Raw genomic sequence first — 21780 nt, forward strand, 5'->3', positions numbered from 1 at the left:
ATGGCTCGTTTCACACACACACAGAGCCAAGCTTTAATGAAACACAGAGACCCAGACGTAATAGTACTGTACTGCATCATATTTTTTTTTGAATAACCATTTTTCCTCCAGGTCTCTCGCCCCCGCCACCCCCCCCCTCTTTGGGAACCACTGCCTTAGCCTCATTGGTATTTGCTGGCCTTGGTGTGAGCTCATCTGTTACTCAGGAGCATTAGCAAAGGTCTTGAAGACCTCATAAAGGATTGTGTCAACATGTTGACGCCTGTCAGCGCTGGCAGCTGGTCCCCCTGGTGATCGGCATGTAGGTGTTTAATATTAACTGCAGGAGCAAAGTGGTCAAACATCCTTTGTCCTCAAGTCAGAATTCATTAGATTGTCTGTAAACCAGCTGATGGTTCCGTCTGCGCTCATGTCAGCCACTGATTTGATGCTGTTATTCTTATGCAGCTGATGTGTTTATATTATTCATAGCAACACACAGTAGTCAGCTGCTGTAACCCAGACATTGTCTAACAGGATTACCGTCACACACAGGGCTTATTATTTAATTAATAACATTACAGTATTCTACATGTTGGATATAAATGTCGGGGGAAATTGATTTATCGAAGTATCAAGATTCTTGTCTTGAAAGGTTCTGGTATTGACACCTTTGTTTCCTACATAAGAGCCTTGATAATGCTTCTGATGGACAATAATCTTACACACTTACAGTAATCAAGCCTTACTGTTTGACTTGTTGAAAACAAACTTGCAAAGTTACCTTGTTATTTTGTGTAAACATTTTATTTTATTTTTTTGTAATATTTGTTTCAGAGAAATAAATAGCAGCTAACCAAAGCCTACCAATTAATCAAATAACAAATATAATTATTTTATGTATAACTAGAACTGCATTTACTTGGAGTCACTGAGAATTAAGAAATACAAAAATAATGTTTAATAGTGTAGCACAAATAAATGTTCCCTTTTGTCTCAGCTTTGATTCCTGGGTTAACATTGGAGCCATCAGTTAATATAAACTTTTAAATTAATCTCTCACACATTTGTCTCTGCTTTCATTCAGAAAATGTTCCACCCTGTGCTGAATCAAGTGATTTCAAATTAAAGTGTTGGCTACTGAAAGATTTAAACATCTAGTTCTAAACTTGTCTTTTTAATATACTGTATGTTCCTTCCTTGTTCTGCCGTCTATAACTCACTCTGATATATGTATTTCCTTCACCTGTCACTTTTGTATTCACATGTTTCTCTCCTGTATGTTCACCGCTCAGTAGGAGCCCACACACACACACACACACACACACACACACACACACACACACACACACACACACACACACACACACACACACACACACACTTCCACACTCACAGGTGTCTTGCTCTCTGTTTCCAGGGCAGAGTCGGAGTGTAACCCCTGGGTGGCGCTGACCTCGGCCCTGCTGACCCGCTGCCAGGCATCAGAGGTCAAATTAGACCTGGGTCAGCAGGTCGTCGCCATGGTGCGATCGCTCTACAACACCAAACACAAGCTTCCTGCACAGGTAACTCTCCTGGGATAAACGTCTATTACTTCTAATGTCTTGTTTTCTTTGCAGTACTTTGAATGTTTTACTAAAAGCATGTCATTAGGAACTCCAATATGCTAATTTTTTGCTGATTTATACTTTACTCTGCTACATTTCATTGGCAGCTAATTAACTTTTAAGTGCGATAAATTCCTCTGACACCTACACTTGATCATACAGTGTAAAATTTGAGTTGATAAAATATGACTCAAAGTTTAATATTAAACTATGTGACAGTTTATAAAATAGTAACAGCTACACTTTAATTAAATATAAAATGAACATGCTATTTATGTTAATGTCAATAGCCCATAAAACACAACATAAAATAATCCTGACATTAATGCATAATGAGTGCTTTTACTATTGATTCTGTTGGGTACATTTTCTTGCTATTTATTCTAAATGTTTATTCAATTTTAAGGCCGAACTGATTATTTTTACACTCTGGCATTGCTGCTTAAATACAAGAGCTGAATTATTCTTTTACCACTTCAAAACAGATAGGATAGTGAAAATAATAATTGAAACCGAAGGGGGAAAAAAACCCAGCTTCAACCCTGCTATCACTTTTATTGAGAAATAATAAACGCTTGTTAGAATTTAGCGTAAACCCCAAGCATTGCCATATTTACCCCCATATCTTAATACAGCAGCCTAAAGCTATTAAGTATGTTATCCACAGCAACATGTTAGCATCATCTCAGTGCATTCCACAATGTACTGTAGGCACGCACGCTCTGTGATATCTGGCTGCCCTTAAAGCTATTCATGCCCTACTGAGCAGCATGGAAATGGTAAGCCTAATGCCATTCTGTATGTCTAGCGCCAGCTGACTGTGATATTAGTTTAGTGCTAATGCTATTCAGTGTGAATAGGCTAGTGTCTGCCTGGCTGTCTAATATTAGTGTGGGAAGAAGGGTGGGAGGAGGCCTTTTACTCTGTTCTGAACAGCTTTAATTTGAATCTGCTGAAATGAAACCACCAGAGCATGGGGGAGTCACATTGCATTGTGATATCCATATATTACTGGGTAGGACCGCTGTGTGTGTGTTTGTGTGTAGACCTTCTTAAAAGTATTATGTGCCTCCGTGTCTGTACAGTATATGCACATCGATTAACCTTCACTGTACCTCGCCCACTTTCTTCCATCCGTCTCCCGCTCTCCCCTCTGTTCTCCCTCACTCTTTCTTTCTCTGTTTTCATCCCACTTTATGCTTTATCTTTCATCCATCCATTCATTTACCACCCCCCCCCCTCCCCTCCCCCTGCCTGCCTTTCATTCTCTCTCCATCTCCAGTGTATCGGACATATTTCCACCCTGCTGCTCCAGAGGCAGCCCAGCCTCCAGCAGCCTGCGCTCAAACTGATGGCTGAGAGTGGTGATGAACAACTGCTGAAGCTGACTCTGGATCAGATCAACAGCATGACCCCGGTAAGTGGCGATGTGAAAGTCTGGGTGGTCCAGATTCAGGCGGAGTCCTCTTCATGGATCGCAGTGAATGCAGACTTTTTTTCAAATGATTTCACCTCGAAAACGTTAGAAATAGGGGAACAATTCACTTCACTACTTCTCAGAGCTCATGGTCATGTCTTAAGAAATCCTTTTCTAGTCCAACACCGAAATGTTTTCAGGTTATAGTTATACAAATAAATCCTTCAGATGAAGTTATGTCTACTAGGTTTTGGATGTTTTATTTAAAATATTGTAAGGGGCCTTAAAAAAAAAAGTGGTATTTCTCCCACAAGCTATGTCGATCAGATCCAACATCAGCCTTGTTTCTTATGTGTGTGTTAAAATAAATAATGTAACAATGTTCTCAGACTGTATTATATTCTATATTAAAAAGTACCAGACAGAATAGAAAAGGTGAAATACTAGAAACTGTAGGGCAAAACTCTTCAACATTGTAAGATAAGAATGAAGTCCTCCAAAAAATCTCAACATTTAAATAAGCCAGCGCTCATCCACTTGCTAACTGTACTTTAGTTGTGGGAAGCCCATCGGATAAGAGAGTAATAGTTTAAGACTGTGTGGGCCCTCTCCACTGTTCCCCATCAGATAAGCAATAGTCACAAAGTAGGCCTCTCAGACCCGGTAGCCCCTCTCTTTGTTCCGGGATCAGATAAGAGAAAGCCGGTCCATTAAGTGACAGAGCCTCTATTAAATGAAACATAAAGGCGCCTATATCGGAACACCTGGGGAAAACGCTGCTTTTATCCCGCAGAGAAAAACAAGCGGGGTTTGGAAGCGGGTTGCTGAAGGGGGATAGAGAGTAGATGTGTGATTTAGATGTTGGGGGGAGGACATCAAATGGAAAGGGTGTTTAGAGAGAGAAATGGGATGAGAAGGGAAATTACAAAGAGGTAGCAAATGTATGAATATGTAAAGTGAAAAAGATGGAGGTGCGCAGCCAAGCCTGAAGAGAGGATGGTACGGGAGGAAGGCCAGGAGAGATAAATCAGGGAGAGTTAGAGAAGAGGGTGTGTGAATGGAGTGAGAAGGGTAGTGTGTCAAACAGCTTTGAGAAATAATTCTGCTTCTGCAACCTGAGAGCTGAGCGAACAGGGCCATGTTCAGAGCAGTGTTCATCTGAAGATAACATCGGCGGAGACAGAGAGAAATTGTCTTACATCTAATACATCTGATAATGTGCTCACTGTGTGTGTGTGTGTGTGTGTGTGTGTGTGTGTGTGTGTGTGTGTGTGTGTGTGTGTGTGTGTGTGTGTGTGTGTGTGTGTGTGTGTGTGTGTGTGTGTGTGTGTGTGTGTGTGTGTGTGTGTGTGTGTGTGTGTGTGTGTGTGTGTGTGTGTGTGTGTGTGTGTGTGTGTGTGTGTGTGTGTGTGTGTGTGTGTGTGTGTGTGTGTGTGTGTCACTTATTCTCTATATGTGTGTGTTCCACTTATTCTCTATATGTGTGTGTGAGCATTCCTAGTGTTCTATGTGAGTGTCTGTTTGCCAAAGTGTGTTTGTATTGTGTTTGTTTTAAATACAGTACAGTGTTTCAAACTGTTTTACAGTATCTGTTCAGTCAAATTATATAAAAAAGGATATTAGATTTATTCAAGGTTTTTTATTTCCTCATATGTTTTGATACCCGTCTTATCCAATTCCAGTACTATAACCAATTTAAGGTCTGTATACCCACATTTTTGGCAAGGATGGTTCAAATAAGGAAAACTTCCCCCACCCAAACCTCATTATTTTTTAGCCTTGACACCCTTCTCGCCCCCTTAGGCTGCGGCCCCACGAGGACGAATTCGGTCGTTTGCGTTACTGTTTAGTGTCATATAGACCGTTCGGCCACACGAGGACGACCGAATATGGCACTAAACGACTGAGGAAACGACAACGGGTCCCAAGGTGGATAGAAATGCATCCGCCACTCTCTGGGGGATCAAACAGCTCCGTGTGTGCGCCCTATACGGACATTTTCAGATCACTGATAGTGATTGCGCAATAGCCCCGCCTCTCCCCACCTCCGCTTACCCCGCGCCAGTGCTGAAGTGTTTCGCCACCAACAACAATGGCGGATCGCAGAGTTGCTATCGTGCTCCGGACGCTATTGACCATGCTACAGTTGTTTGTGCAACATCTACAGCAATAATGATGAGGCAATAGCCCCGCCTCTACCCACCTCTGCTGCTCACCCCCACGTCAAAGTAAACTGCACCCTGAATTCATTCAATTTATTTATCTTTCTCTCGCGAGTGAAGTCTAATCTGACAGGATGGAGACACGCAGCTCTGCTCACCTGCAGCTCCTCCCGCTGCAGCAAAACACACACTTCAAGTCAGATCATCACCCTTAGCTATTTTAATTACCTCTCAAACTCCCTAAACTAGTTATAAATATGTTTATTTTTACAGTCGGCCGGGTCACTGATTACTGGATGAGCTGCTGCATGAGACAGACACTGGCGCTGTCCGAAGAGAGGGAGGAAAAAAAGAGGCTCCGTGTATTTTATTATTATATTATATAGAGTCGTTATTCATTTGTTTTAAAGCTCAATAAATAACAAAGAAGACCTTTGACCGGCACTTTTATAATTTTGTCCGGAAGATTTAAACTTTAATACACGCTGACTGGCGAAAAACTCTGCCCGGTTCCCTCGGCCCCCACCGCGGAGAATAAACAGAAGGGCAACCATGACAACCATGCTTCTTCGCTGCTTTTGTGGAGGAAGTTACAGCGCCACGTACAGGCTCCTGCATATGTACTGCAGCTTCTCCCGCGGTTGGAGCTAAACGGAGCGGTCTCATGTGGGCAGACACTATCCGGATAATTATTGCATGTGGACGGAAGCCGTTTGCGATTGCGTTTGCGTTAATCCTATGCGTTTAGCCGTTTTCGTCCTCGTGGGGCCGCAGCCTTAACTGTGGCTAATATTTTCATACCTTTTCAGCCCACATTGATAACAAAAGAGGGAATGTTTAAAGTTTTTCATAAAAGTGAGAAAATACAATACCTTAATACCGGATTACCATTAATGTGTTTATTGTCATATGTGTACCGTCGGTCTTTTGGAAGACAAACATATGGAGGTGGTGGTCATTTGTTGTAGTTGTGCTTCATATTTTTGTTAAGATTGTGGCACCAGCCTGGTCCTCACCATGTGAAATGCTGCCACTGCTGCTTGGAAGTCTTTTTTATGTAAGGCCAGGGCTTGCTATCTCACTAAAACCTGTTTCATATTTCATTGGACATGAAATATGATCATGGAAGTCCATTTTGTGTATCAGATCTAGTTAGTTTGAAGGCTTATCAGGCAACAGAACACCGCACAGCGTTTCATAACACAACGTTATGACTCTGCAACTACTTTATATTTTGAGGCAATGATTGCGAGGTAAAGAATAGAAAAATACAGCACATACAGAATAATACACAAGGAATATGTGCTTGAGTGTATTCAATTGGCCACAGAAAATAAGTCGCTTTTTTGTTGTTGCTTGATCACTCTGCTATGGAAACCCTGCTGCATCGCTGGACTGACCTCCTCCAAAAAAATTACGGAACTTTGCAAAAGTTGGTCAGAGAATGCACCGTTGTGACGAAAAGGGAGCTGAGCCAGAAGGCAAAGCTCTCTGTCTACCGGGCCATTTTCGTTCCTACCCTCACCTATGGTCATGAAGGATGGGTCATGACCGAAAGAATGAGATCGCGGATACAAGCGGCCGAGATGGGTTTCCTCCGCCGGGTGGCTGGTGTCTCCCTTAGAGATAAGGTGAGAAGTTCGGTCATCAGGGAGGGACTCGGAGTTGAGCCGCTCCTCCTTCGCGTCGAAAGAAGCCAGTTGAGGTGGTTCGGGCACCTAGTTAGGATGCCACCTGGGCGCCTCCCTAGGGAGGTGTTCCAGGCACGTCCAGCTGGGAAGAGACCAAGGGGTAGACCTAGGACCAGGTGGAGGTATTATATCTCTTCGCTGGCCTGGGAGCGCCTTGGGATCCCCCAGTCAGAGCTGGTTGATGTCGCCAGGGAAAAGAAAGTTTGGGGCTCTCTGCTGGAACTGCTACCCCCGCGACCCGACCACGGATAAGCGGCAGAAGATGGATGGATGGATGGATGGTCAGAGAATGGCCTAAGACAGTGGAATGCTTTGACTAAATGATTGTACGAAGCATTTTATGACAGTTTATGACAGAAAAAAACTATAATTTATATGGATTAGTTTTATCATGACATGGCTGATACTCATTCGCTTAATAAGGTTGTATTGGCTGCAATATCAAAACAGGCCTTTGGGATGTTTAAACATTTGGATTAGAGTTCACAAAAGGTTATTAGACTAATCATTTGAAGAAAAAAAACAAACATGTTTTAGACCTTTTAAATTATTGAATAGTTCACTGCTTAACTTCTAAACACACATTGTTCACCATCATGACCACATTTAAGATGATACAAGAGCAAAACCACTTTTATCAGATCTAAGATAAGATGGACTTTTATTAATCCCTCGTGGGGAAATTGTTTCTCTGCATTTGACCCATCCTAGTGTTAGGAGCAGTGTGATGCCATTTTGAACACCGCCCGGGGAGCAGTGTGGGGAACTGTGCCTTGCTCAGGGACACCTCGGTAGCACTTGGTCTTTCCGGGACTTGAACTGGTGACCTTCCAGTTGCCAAGCAAAGTCCCTATCGACTTCACCACCACCGCCCCAATCTACAAATTGACTGGACTTGCAGTGGCCAACCTTTAGGAGATCAGTCGATCTCATCAATGGGCGATCAGAAGTAAGATCATAGTCAAGATAGTTGATCAGAAATCCAGGTAAGTTAACCGTGGAAGCTTAACGTATCGTACACACGGTTCCGTCGCGTGCTTCAACAGAGACGCTTCCCATTCAAAGTGAATGACAAAGCGTGACATCACACTTTGCCGAACTGCATCGTGGTTCCGTTGCTTCGCTTTGCCTCCGTTGCTCATGCTGAAAGTTGAGAAAAGTTCAACTTTGTAAGCGTCGACGGAAGCGCCATCCAATCAATTCATATGCCAGTACAAGCGCTAGCCAATCAAACCGTGTGCTTGTGTATCCAGGGCGGGAGATTCATGTGATTGGTTGTTGGTCGCGCGCCAGACACGCCCACCGGCAAGCTTCAACGCGACGGAACCGTGTGTACGATACGTAACTGTTAATCTACAGGTTTTACGATTAAATGTCATCCGTTTGGTCACAGTTGGTTTCACTCCAACATACAAAATTCATTGATCACAGAAAACCACGTAGACGATTTGAATGTCATTCTTCATTTATCAACCTGTCGTTTAATGTTCACCCTGGTAGATTTAGGCCACGATGCATCATAATATATTTCTTAACTGCAAACCGTGAAGCGTAGCGCCCTTGATTACATACATGAAAATGACACGCCACTCTGTGTGATTGACAGGCCTCAAGCATTTCCCCGACCGGTGTGTGCTTCCTGGCGCTCTGTATCTGATGTGATAGATTACTGTGCACATTGTTTTCTCCTGTATCAACAGATAGATGGCCCTGGATTACTTGAAAAACAAGATTCATTCTGAAGATTTGTTTTTAATTAAAATGGTGTCATAGAAATCCACTGGAGTTGTAAATGAGAAATGTAATTTATGAGGCTGTTGCGCGAGATGTGCGTTCACACTCACCGTGTCTTGCGTTGTTGTGGAGCAGGCCATCGTGGGCGTTAAAGTATAAGGGAGGATGGTGGAAAGAAAAAAGAGGAGTGGGAGTAGAGTATACGATTCAAAAGGGAGACAAAGAAGTAGGGAGCAGGTAATGAAGAAGAGGTTGTATTGTCCTCGATGATGCAGGAAAGTGTGCAGGGGTTTTCTTTCTATTCACTCAGAGCAGAAAGAGCATCTCTCTTCGCCTCTCGCTTTTTCCACTTTCTCCCTCTCTCCTATCTTTTCTTCCATTTCTCTGCTCCTTCTAGTGAAGATGTATATGTGCCATGGAGGAGCAAAGGGGAGCGGTGGTGCACGGAGCCAGGGGTTAACACCAGCCTGACAGAGATAAGGGGCTGATGAGAGAGGCCCTGCCAATAAGAATGAGCTGTCACTGCAAATGTACAGCATACAGTGATACAGCTGCACATATATACACAGCTGTACCAAAAACCATAGTTACCTACATTAACATTTTCTGGGAGTCCTTAGACGGCTATGGCTGGGGGGGGGGGTTGAGGAGCTTGACGCTCGTCAACTATCAGCAGGAGGGCGGGGGAGCCTCGCTGCGGGGAAGCAGTGTGTGGACCTGTCAGCGCAACTTACATGATGCCGAGTTTAACAACTTATTTTGTGAAACAGAAGAACCGCTAAATAAATGCAACGGCCTCCCAAGAAGAGCTCGCCTCTCTCCAGTCATTTAAGCTAAAGTGGGTTATTGAACCTCAAGCTTGTTGCTTCTGCCCTCCTCGACTACGGTCTGGGAGCCGACAGGAAAGTTCAACACACAGATGGCCAGTCCGCCCCTTTGTAGCATATTATTTAGATGAGAGATGAGCAGATCGCCACTGGGCTTTCAACTAAAGACACAGCCACGCAAAAACTGCGGCATTTGTACAGCTCCTTATGGGTACTGCAATTAGTGAAGTGCTTTCCTCTGTGGTGAAACGATATGCACTGCACCACGGAGGAAAGCGGCAGAAAGTCACCTGGAGTTAAAGAGAGCGGGGCTATGCTGCTGCATGGCTTCCTTCTGCCGGTAGCGGGGAGACGCGCTCTGGCGGCGGTCTCGTTCAGGATCCGAAAATACAATTTAAATATTTTGCACACTTATTCCACTTATTCCTATTGTGCCACTGGTTACGGTGCCGTGTGCCAGGGGTTGCCGACCCCTGCTTTAAAGAGATGAAACCTGGACACAACCTCTAGCTCCCTGCCAAAACGTCAATATAGGACAATTTGGGAGTAAAAAGGTGTTGCCCTGCCTAAATGCTAAGTGAGACTTAAGGGGTTGTGAATTGTGTATGTATGTATTTGTGTATATCTGCTTGTCGGTCTTTTTGTCATAGTGGGGCGTTGACTACATCAGCTTTGCCATAACCGACAGCTACAGCTGTTAGACAGCGAAGCCTAAACCGAATAGTAGTTTAATCAATCAACTGTTAAGTCGTTTGGACCCACCCCCCCAAGTTACTGATGCTACGCCTGTCAGGCTTTCAGTTCCCACATGGCACAGACGCTGTTTACTATTGACTTCACTGGACTAGCCTTTATATACTGTAGTGCCTTTCTAGTTTTCCGACCAATCAGAGTGCTTTTACACTACTGTACATTTTTCAGAAGTAACGCTTGGCAGTACTACTAGTAACTGTTTAAGAAAGAGTCCTGAAAGTAAACCTGACGCCTCTTCATGACCTAGATAATAAAAGGAGACCATGAGCAGGAAGATTTATGATGACTATACTGTATAGCTATTCTTAATGGAGAGCTTAAATTAGAGGCAAACAAATAGTTTCATTCTCATTTATCACACTGTTATTAAGGCATATGGAGAAAAACAACAGATGTGACCCCCATGTCATCCCCAAAGAATCAATTACACCTTTTTCATCTGCCCAGTGAAGTGAGGACACTTTTTCATCTGTCCAGTGAAGTGAGGACACTTGTGTGTGTGAGGGTGTGATGGAGTGATTATGAGTCTAATTGCTTGTTTACAGCTTGTGTGCCATATTGGCCCTGTTAATCTAGCTGTGTTTGCTCGCAACGGAGTGTGTTGATCCCTGATTTGCTCCATGAGTGTTTGTTTTTCTGTGTTTGTGTTTGCTCATGTGCGTCACAGCCCACTTTTCTTCTTTTTTTCCGGCTTCACAGCTTCTTCTTCTGTCACTTTCAATCATGTCGCGCTGTAAGCAAGGAGCGCTTGCGTTTGTGCGCGCTCAGTTTGGTGCACTTCTGAAGCCCGGGGACAGCTTGGATGTAGGGATGGGAAGCAGAGCCTGAAGAAGGAGAGGCAGGGAAGGAGATAGTTGTGTGTTGTCTGGCATTCCAAAGAAGCTTTATGATTTAAATGATAAAAGAAGGCTCGGCCATGCATTATGTATTAGGCTTTGTACGTGTACGGTAATTCCAATTAAGCTCTCAGCCAGGTTTAGCTCGGGGAAAGAGAGGGCGGAGGAGGACGTATACAGGAAATGAGAGACTTGCAGAGCTGGAATTGAAAACAAAGGTGTTACAAATTGACCAGACCAATCGGGGAACATTTAGCGGCCATTGAAGGCAAACAAGAGAGACAACCTCCGCTGTCTTTCCCAGGGAGAGACAGCAAGAAATGAGGAGGGGATAACAAGAGCGAGAGTGGGGGTTGGACATCTTATGGCTGCAGTTTGATGTGTCGGCTCCCTTGTCATGCTGAGTGTTTGTTCATTCAGTCACGGCACACACACACACAAACATCAGACAGAAGATGCCTCTTTCTCTTCGCTGAAGAGACAGACACAGCGTTGTTTGAACCTTTAAAGAGGATTTGGAGGGGCTTTTAACCTGACACACACACACACCTGTGCTCAAAAACACACACACCGCAGGACAGGTTTTCAAGCTGTTGACCTTTGAGAAAGAAAGGAAGGCATGATGGATGTATTCCCTCCTCAGTCAGATTTTGTTTGCGATGAACTGTTTTTAAAGGCCCAGACAGACCGCCGGGGGAAAGTCAGAGACTCAAAGAGATAGAAGGGTGAGGGGGTGGGGGTCACAGCAGGTGGGGGGCTGTAGGGATGGATGTACAGTAGAACAGATTGTTAGCTGTTGTCGACTCAGTGGATGGTGTTCCTGACAGCAGAAAGCCATACATTCAGTTTGTGGTGCATTTCAGATGCAAAGGTCATAATCATAATGTGGCAAATCTTGCAAAAAAACACTTTGACAAATCAAAGTGGTCAATGTCATGCTCCACTGTTGAGACAATATTGTTAGTTTTTTTAGGAAATAGGCTTATTCGCTTTTTACATTACATTCCATGTCATTTGTTAGATGCTTTTATCCAAAGCGACTTACATACATTCAATATGTCCCATTTGTGTCCACTTGACTGTCTCCTCCATAATTTCCTGTTTGTGTTTTTATTTTGTTCTGTTGCCTATTAGCTTTTATTTTATTTATTTTTTATTTAGTTTTTTTTTTTTTTAAATCGTACGGTGTCCTTGGGTGTCATGTTATTATTATAATACTGATTCGAAGTCCAGCACCCTGAGCCACTGAGCCACAGCCTCCAAGTCTTTCTTCCTAAAAGAGTTTTAAGAGAATATCAATACAGCTCATGCCTTTACATTAAATATGAAGCTGGAGCCAGCAGCAAGTTAGCATAGCTTAGCTTACTTTAACACAAATACTTAATTGAGACGCACATGATTAGCCTAGCTCTGATAAAGCCACAAGTTAACTTAAGATTTTTTACAGTTTAAAGAAATAAGATATACAGTCGGGCAAAAAAGTATTTAGTCAGCCACCAATTGTGCAAGTTCTCCCAATTAAAAAGATGAGAGAGCAGAACCCATGGGGCATGGGCCATCCAGGATTTGGGCCCGCTGTTTTAAGGGCTGAATACAACATTTTAATAGTTTTATTATTATGTTTATTGTTGTTATTTGTAGGGCTTTGTCCTAATATTTATTTTTGTTTTAAACTATGTTGAAAGATTAGTTTAATATCATTTTTTTATTTTGCTATGAAATTCTGAATGAAAGCGCGAGACTGGTTTTTTGCTGGGTTGAGTCTTGTGGGTTTTTGAGTGAGATGCGGCACAGCAGCCTGTCAGTTCACTCTTGCTAGGTTAGTTTGGCTATTATCATTTATATTTATCTGCAACAATGGATATCAGGAAGTGGTTCATGAAAGGAATGTGGCAACTCAGCGCCAGATGCAGGCACAAAAGAAATCAGTTACATTACCAACGAGCTAGCAAGCCAGCCAGGGACAAGGGAGGCTGGCAATCAATTATATTTTTAAGAGAAATTGACACTCAAGCCGGCCCTCTCACAAACTCCGGCTCTGTGCGCAAGCAGACCGCTGCACACGCTCTCTGCCTCGCTCAATATCTCTCTCTCTCCCTTTCTCTCCCTCACTCCACCTCTCCACCCTGTGTGCGCTCCTCAAGTTTGCCTGCGTGCTTGCCCAAGTTGGCACAGCGTTACAAATGTGCCACAAAACCAACCAATGGATGTAGCCTATAATAAGACCATCAACAGCCTTATGGCAACCTAAAACCCCTCTGTTTCCGTAACAACAATTCACGAGTGCCCGCCCCGTTGACAGATCTCGAGCATCTAACAGCCGCCATACCCCCCCCCCCCCCAGTTGACAATTCAGATTTCCCGGGAAATGTAAGTTTCGGGGTGGGCCCACCCTGGTAAATCAAATGCCCGCCCAGAGACGTATGTCAGCCGCCGGGTCTGTGAGAGAGGCCTGTAATTTTCATCCTAGGTACACTTCAACTGAGAGACAGAATGGGGGGAAAGAATCCAGGAAATCACATTGTAGGATTTTTAATGAATTAATTGGTAAATTCCTCGGTAAAATAAGTATTTGGTCACCTACAAACAAACAAGATGTCTGGCTCTCACAGACCTGTAACTTCTTCTTTAAGAGCCTCCTCTGTCCTCCACTCGTTAACTGTATTAATGGCACCTGTTTGAACTCGTTATCAGTATAAAAGACACCTGTCCACAACCTCAAACAGTCACACTCCAAACTCCACTATGGCCAAGACCAAAGAGCTGTCAAAGGACACCAGAAACAAAATTGTAGACCTGCACCAGGCTGGGAAGACTGAATCTGCAATAGGTAAGCAGCTTGGTGTGAAGAAATCAACTGTGGGAGCAATTATTAGACCACTGATAATCTCCCTCGATCTGGGGCTCCACGCAAGATCTCACCCCGTGGGGTCAAAATGATCACAAGAACGGTGAGCAAAAATCCCAGAACCACACGGGGGGACCTAGTCAATGACCTGCAGAGAGCTGGGACCAAAGTAACAAAGGCTACCATCAGTAACACACTACGCCGCCAGGGACTCAAACCCTGCAGTGCCAGACGTGTCCCCCTACTTAAGCCAGTACATGTCCAGGCCAGGGTTTCCGCTAGGATTTTTTCTCGCCGGTCAAATGTCCGGGCAGAATTTATTTTACCGGACAAATGTGAAACTTACCGGTCATATTTCAATAATAATAATAAGAGTTGTGTTGCAGAGTTTCCGTTAGCAGGTAATTACCGGACTATGAGCAGATATGCTTCAGTTTAAAACTCAGTTCACGGGCTCATTTTTATATTGCTTCAGTTTATAATCGTAACAGATCGAAACATTCAGATTCATTGTTCAATAAATGATTCCACAAACAACAAACAATATAATTATTACATTCAAACAAACTACTTGTAGTAGATAACGTACATTATTCAAAAGTTTACATCAACTTTGAATAATAACACGGGAGAAACGGATCCTCTCTCTCTCCCTCCCTCTCTCTCCCTCCCTCTCTCTCCTGACAGCACGTCAGTTTCTCATGCAGCTCCTGCAGCTCGCTAAACAGAGGGCGGGGCTTCAGGTGATTATGCAGAGCTGCGTGTCTCCGTCAGACTCAGCAGCTGATCTGATCTCTCTCTCTCGCGTCCGGTTACACTTCACTCGCGTTTATGTCCATATCGATCAGATCCAGCTCTCCTGATCGGCCTTCACAGAGAGCACCGATCAAACTATTAAGAGTGAATATCGGCCGATAATGACCGGCGGCCGATCTATCGGAGCCTCCCTAATTATTACCAGACATTTTGACCTGCAGGTTTTGAATTTACCGGTTTTTAATAAATGTTACCAGCTAAAAACCGGTAATTACCGGCTAACGGAAACCCTGGTCCAGGCCCGTCTGAAGTTTGCTAGAGAGCATTTAGATGATCCAGAAGAGGATTGGGAGAATGTCATATGGTCAGATGAAACCAAAATAGAACTTTTGGTAAAAACTCAACGAGACGTGTTTGGAGGAGAAAGAATGCTGAGTTGCATCCAAAGAACACCATACCTACTGTGAAACATGGGGGTGGAAACATCATGCTTTGGGGCTGTTTTTCTGCAAAGGGACCAGGATGACTGATCCGTGTAAAGGAAAGAATGAATGGGGCCATGTATCGTGAGATTTTGAGTGACAACCTCCTTCCATCAGCAAGAGCATTGAAGATGAAACGTGGCTGGGTCTTTCAACATGACAATGATCCCAAACACACCGCCCGGGCAGCGAAGGAGTGGCTTCGTAAGAAGTATTTCAAGGTCCTGGAGTGGCCTAGCCAGTCTCCAGATCTCAACCCCATAGAACATCTTTGGAGGGAGTTGAAAGTCCGTGTTGCCCAGCGACAGCCCCAAAACATCACTGCTCTAGAGGAGATCTGCATGGAGGAATGGGCCAAAATACCAGCAACAGTGTGTGAAAACCTTGTGAAGACTTACAGAAAACATTTTACCTCTGTCATTGCAAACAAAGGGTATATAACAAAGTATTGAGATGAACTTTTGTTATTGACCAAATACTTATTTTCCACCATAATTTGCAAATAAATTCTTGTGTGATTTTCTGGATTTTTTTTTATTCTCATTTTTTCTCTCACAGTTGAGGTATACCTAGGATGAAAATTACAGGCCTCATCTTTTTAAGTGGGAGAACTTGCACAATTGGTGGCTGACTAAATACTTTTTTGCCCCACTGTATCTGTGTTAATTTGTGATTTTAAAGCTGCTAGTAGAAAAATGTCATTGAGTTTTGTCAGAAACAGGCTAGCTGTTTTAACAGGTTTTCAGTCTGTATGCTAAGCTAAGGGAGTCGTTTTGATCTTCTTTTCAAACTATATGCAAGATATGAAAAAAACAAGTTTCCCTTAAAGGTGGTGTATCTTGGAGAAACCAGCTCGAGTGCGCTAGAATTTGAAAATACACAACCGGAAAAAATCTGCCACTTCCTTACTCCCCTCCCCCAACACACACGAACGCACACATGACCAATGAGGGCACGAGATAAGTTTGTGCACAGATGGAAGGCTGACAGGCAGGTAGGCCATCCAGTTACTTTAGCCGGGCCGGCTAAAATGATTGGTCGTGCTTTTTACAGTACTACGGCTTCCACAGGTGACGTTTTTTAATGGATTTTTTGTCAAAGCACTTAAGATATTCATTGCTATCGGGATGTTAAGAGCATTCCATGGAATATAACAAAAAGTGTATCTCGAGCCGGTTTCTCAAACTTACCTACCCCACCTTAATGTAAAATATTCCTTGAACATGCAGAAATTGTAACGATTTTTTTATTTTGATATGAGCTTCGGTCTGACATGTTCTGTTGAAAAGTTGATGAATGAAAATAATCTAAAATCCCTACCTTTCTTTCACAAAGTTTCACAGTATGAAGGAGTAGAAATCAAAGCTGTCCTTGACCTAGAGTAGCTGCATTTTTGAGTAGTTGCAGAGAGATAGCTGTAATTGCGACTTTAGTGAGAAATCTTAAAGAAGGATAAGAACACATTAGGTTTAAAGATAGTACATACAGGTAATTATCATTCAAACTTTGTCAATGCACTAACATATACTTCTTACCAGTAAGTGTAAGTACCGGGCAGAGCTGTTCATGCTTTTAAAAGTTATCTGCTGCGCTCTGATATCAAGATTCCCCTCCATCCCTCTATCTCTCAGCTGCACCTTCACATCTATTTTCAGCTGGAATGTCAATCCAACTGACTCTGAGACTCAAATCTGCTGTCAAATTGTGTGTGTGTGTGTGTGTGTGTGTGTGTGTGTGTGTGTGTGTGTGTGTGTGTGTGTGTGTGTGTGTGTGTGTGTGTGTGTGTGTGTGTGTGTGTGTGTGTGTGTGTGTGTGTGTGTGTGTGTGTGTGTGTGTGTGTGTGTGTGTGTGTGTGTGTGTGTGTGTGTGTGTGTGTGTGTGTGTGTGTGTGTGTGTGTGTGTGTGTGTGTGACCATGCCTGAGTGTTTTTGTGTGCTTTTCTCTCTACCATAACGGACCAGGAAAGAAAGATATAATATAGTGGATGGGGCAGTGTTTGTTTACAGCATGTATGTATTACCATCCTCAAATTGGTCGTGGTCCAAGAGTGAATCTTTGTTCTTTAAAAGGGGCCCTATCATGGTCATTTTCAGGTTCATATTTATATTGTTTTCCTCTACTGTGACCTGTTTCCATTCTTTATTTGTCTCTAACCCTGAAGCACCTCTTTTCACCCTGTGTCTGAAACCAGAGCTCAGTCTGCTCTGATTGGTTAGCTGGCCGACTCTGTTGTGATTGGTCAACCGCTTAGTGATGTCCCGGTCCTTAGCCTTTCACGCACAATGTGTTGGAGCGTTAGCGTTATGTAATGATGTCACTACGTCGCGGAAGTAAACAAAGGACTACAATTGTGGTGTTTCAGGCAGGCAGGGGGGGGGGGAGAAACTCACTCAAGAGAGAGTTTGGGGATTTTAGCCTTTGCAGACCATTTACATGCACACAAACCTATATAACACACAGCGTAATAGGGCCCCTTTAAATCTGTACACATCCCATGATGGCCAAAGTCACTGGATGTGATAACACGGTACATGTGTGCTGTTGTTCTGTCATGTGTAATCTTTCACACCAGTGGTCTGCATGTACAATGGTGTGAGCCCTCATTACAGCCCAACACAAAGGAAGGTGATTTTGGCGATTAGCACGCCTTCGGGTCAAATGAAGTCAGATGTATTCGTAGAGCTGTTAATCATGCTAATAGCTCTAAAGGGCACCACGAGGCCACTTCCAGCAGTCAAAATATGGAAGATTAATTATGGTTCCTTTTATTTTTATCTTTCTATAGCCATGCTTGCGAGTGGCTTTACAAATGGCATTACATTGAACCAGAGGGTATTTCTCCTTTATAAATTACATCATTGATCTTCACAATAATTAACAATTAACTTGCTGTTTAAAATAATTAGCGGAATATTCGTCGTTAATCATGGCCACCGGTTTTTTAAAGCGTACTTAGAGTTTTACATTTAAACAATTGTGATTAAGATAATCTGGATGAAGACTTTTTTGTCTCGTTCACAGTCTCTCTATCTAATCGACTTTCCTCTCTTGTCGTTTTGTATTCTTGTATACTGTCACTGTGTTCCCAGATCACAGGAAATACATTGTTGAGTGCATATTATCCTAACCAAACGATGTGACAGTTGAAACTTTGAAGAATGTGTAATAAACAAATCATAGCTGTTTTATGTGTACACTTTATAGTCATCTTCTTAAGAAACGCAGCTTCAAAATAGGCCAACGTTCACGGCAGTTCCAGGAAATGGCATGCGTTACATTTTTTCTGTACCTCTGTTGAGCCTCGAAACTCCAAAGTTTGAAATGTGAAGATGTTTTGAAGTGCCTCTCCTTGGTTCTACTGTGCATTCAGCGCTTGGAAAAAGTTGGTGCACTTAAAAATGAATGCATACCTTTCTCCTCTCCAGCTATTCTCTCTCAGTCAAACATTTCCCTCTATTCTTTGCCTTAATTCTCATTATAACCAGAAGACCTCCCCGTCCACCTCTCGCTGAAGATTCAAAAACGTCTCTGTCTGTTTCGCCCTCCTTTCTCCCGCGGCTTGTCATGATTCATCCGGTCCCCTCTTTCAAAGAAAGGGAGAAATTAAATGATTAGTCATGCATGACATACTGTCTATAACTGTTATATGTCAGCCCTCTCCCTTTGGTACCAGAGCAACCGTGAGCTTTTATTATATTAAAATGGTAAATGCGTCCACATCCAGAACACTTTCACGGCTCCTCTGAATCTGGGGACTTTTTTCTTTCAGAACGGCACACATTACCACAAGATTACACTTATGTTATGTGCAATAATTCCACGAGGGGTCGGTGTCATTGTCGATGACAACAGTCGGATGTCTCTGACCTCTCGTGTGAGACGTTCAGGTTCACTTATATCCATCATCGCTGTTCAAGTGATCCTTTTTAACACTTTTATGTGGTTAAAGATGAGTTGTCCTTCAAGGAAAGAAAAATGGAGCGAGGCAAGTCGTGGGATGAGAGATTTTTAGAGGCGAGGGGGAGAAATGCATCCGTCTCTGCCCCTTCTTCTCCACTACAGAATAGACATGAGCTCCACATTTATAATTGATCTGCCTCAACTCCAGAAATACCCTAACAGGGACTCGCTGTTGTTTTCCGCGCACCTTTTTTTTTTTAAATGGGATTAAACATTACGTAAAGTTTGTTTATGGCTCTGCGAACATGTGTTCAGAATTGTTTTGGTAACGGAGAATCTTCTCAAAGCTGCAAAGAACTGCAGGAGGCACGGATCCTACGCAGTATGGAAAATATTAGTTTTTTTTCATGCTATTGCGCCTGTTCTGTTTTTCTGAAATATAGAAACATTCAGACCTTTAAAAAAGAAAATTGAGCATACAAGCAGTTTGCTGGTGAATTGAACATGGTTCTGTTAAAGGTGCAAGGTAGTGATTTACATTTACATGACCACAAATTGAATAACGTAGCGTTGCACCTTAAATGAAATGCTATGTATTTTCTGTTTGGTGTTTATTGATTTGAATGACCTTTTCTTATCTATGACCCAAATAACTAAGAAGTCTGGGACTTTGAATCTGAAATACTATGACATGGAAAATGTGAACGTTCTCTCAGAACATGTGTTTGACTTTGTGCCTGTGTGCGTTCATGTGTTTAAAGGCATATGCCATTGGATTGGTGGTGAGCCACAGGGTCAACGCATGATTTGACCCAACACTCTGACCTCATCAGGTTTCTTCAAGCGTGTAGCGTTGTAATCACGCACTCTATAAACTCTGCTGCTGCAGCAGGAAGCTAAATTATATTCTTTCTACAGGTCGCTTTCGCAAATCTAGTCGCCACTTCGAGGTTTTATTAGCCAGTGGTTGTTAAGAGCAGGTCGGCTGAATGATAGCTGATCACCTGGCAATATAAGTGTTTGTTTAAATGACAAAATGACAAGGATAAAAGACAATCCACACTCTTAAAAAGGAAAGTTTCTAGGTGTCCTAACTACAAAATGTTCTCAGACAGAAGTGTGTCGCCTTGGCCATTGTCAGGAAATTATCATATGGATGTTAAGGTTATAATTAACATGCTATACTTCCCCTTCTGTCTGCCCCCCACCTTTCTTACGACTCTAATGTAAATGACCTAGCTGAGTGAATCCTCTTCCTGTGTCTCTTCCCTGTATAAAGTCATTGCTTTTCTGTGTAACTTCTTGTGCTACATTAGCGGTACAGGTTATCTGTCCTTCCAACTGGAAATGTAATTGCTATAACTCTTTATTAAATAACAGAACTTTGGTTTAAGCTTGTATATTTGTTCTTTTCTTACCAGAAGGTGATTAAGTGTGGAATTTCCACCACAGCCATTACCACATGTGTGTTTACTTCTTCTCCCTCTTCTGTTTTTTCCTCTAGAAGACGGCTTCCTCCTGCGACGCTGAACTCCTCTCGTTGCTCCTGGACGCGGGGGTCCTGGTGGGCTGCGTCTCCTCTGCCCTGTACCCCCTCCTCAGCGCCCACATGCTGTCCCACCAGCAGGAGGGGGGCTGGGACGTGGAGACAGCGGCCTCGGAGCTGCTGGCGGCGGGTCACGGCCCCGAGGCGGGCTCCCTGCTGCTGGCTCACCGCGGAACCCACCAGGCCCAGTTCACCTTCAACTCTGCCTTGGCTGTTTTAAAGAAGTGGCTGTGAGGGAAGGTGGGGAAGCAGTGAGAAGATTCAGGAAGAGAGAGTGGAAAGGGGAATGGAGTTAGATTAAGATCTTAAGAGATGAGCGTGGGTCGCGAATACAGGTGATAAGAGGCTGGCGCTCCGGATTTTATTCTGTAATTGGGTTCATCAACTGCAGACACGTCAACAGCAGCTGCAGTATCTGCCTTGAAGGTAAAACAGCGGACACTTTAAAAACTGAAACATCTGCTCAATTAGAAACGCATGAATGCTGTCTCTCCGTCATGAGAGATCACAAAATGCACTTCCTGCTTGCATGCATTTGTGTGTGTGTGTGTGTGTCCTATTGTGTTATTAAAATAATTGAGCAGTACCCAGGAAGCTGTGGGTGGATATTAGCCTATTGTTCCGTGACAGGTATTGCCTCTCTGTCGTCCCACCTGCCTCTGCTCCATTGTTTTAGCCCTAGTAATGTCTAATTAATTCCATCTAGCCCTGCAGCTGCCCCCCGCAATGTGTGTTCTGGTGAACAAATACCGTATACGAGCAGCGACCAACGGCGGGCTAATGATGATTAAGAATAAATATGTACGTGTGTATACACATGCTGATGCTGTCAGAAATTTGTTTCACTTTATGAATCGTAGGTTTAATTCTGTCCCACCTTTCATGCCTGAAATAAATGAAACTATTGGCACGACAATGAGTTGGTTGTCCTTTCTTTCCAAAGTTGTTGATGGAAAAGTGCATCTCTTTACTCGACGTCTTTGCTCGACCTTGTTAACATTTCAGTTGTTTGAACTTTTCTTTTAAGTTTTTTTTTAATAAAGATTTGTGTTACATTTCACAGTGAAAGCACTTTTGCATCATAATTACAGCATTTTATCATTTTTACTGAAGATAATTACAGCACTCTGACCTCAAACATCTAGCTTGTACATTTTCTTGCTCTCAAATGCATTTTTTGGTTTTGTTCCATCATATTAAATCGTTTAGTAAAGTGCTCTCTGGTCAGCATCACATATC

General features: G+C 43.1%; 1 protein-coding gene across 2 annotated transcripts in view; it reads left to right on the top strand.

Moving 5' to 3' along the window:
* The window catches only part of nbas (NBAS subunit of NRZ tethering complex), a 223581-nt gene extending 202132 nt beyond the window's left edge, over positions 1-21449 (top strand). Inside the window, exons 51-53 of one of the 2 annotated variants that reach the window (XM_034076461.2) lie at positions 1400-1547; positions 2872-3006; positions 20500-21449. In XM_034076461.2, the coding sequence (XP_033932352.1) occupies positions 1400-1547; positions 2872-3006; positions 20500-20775 (559 nt within the window). In that variant the 3' untranslated portion in view covers positions 20776-21449. The remainder of the gene's footprint in view (positions 1-1399; positions 1548-2871; positions 3007-20499) is intronic. The other variant, XM_034076462.2, reaches the window with a different exon arrangement.
* Positions 21450-21780: the final 331 nt, after the last annotated feature.

This window comes from Pseudochaenichthys georgianus, chromosome 24, assembly GCF_902827115.2.
Source record: "Pseudochaenichthys georgianus chromosome 24, fPseGeo1.2, whole genome shotgun sequence".
In the NCBI taxonomy this organism is placed as follows: domain Eukaryota; kingdom Metazoa; phylum Chordata; class Actinopteri; order Perciformes; family Channichthyidae; genus Pseudochaenichthys; species Pseudochaenichthys georgianus.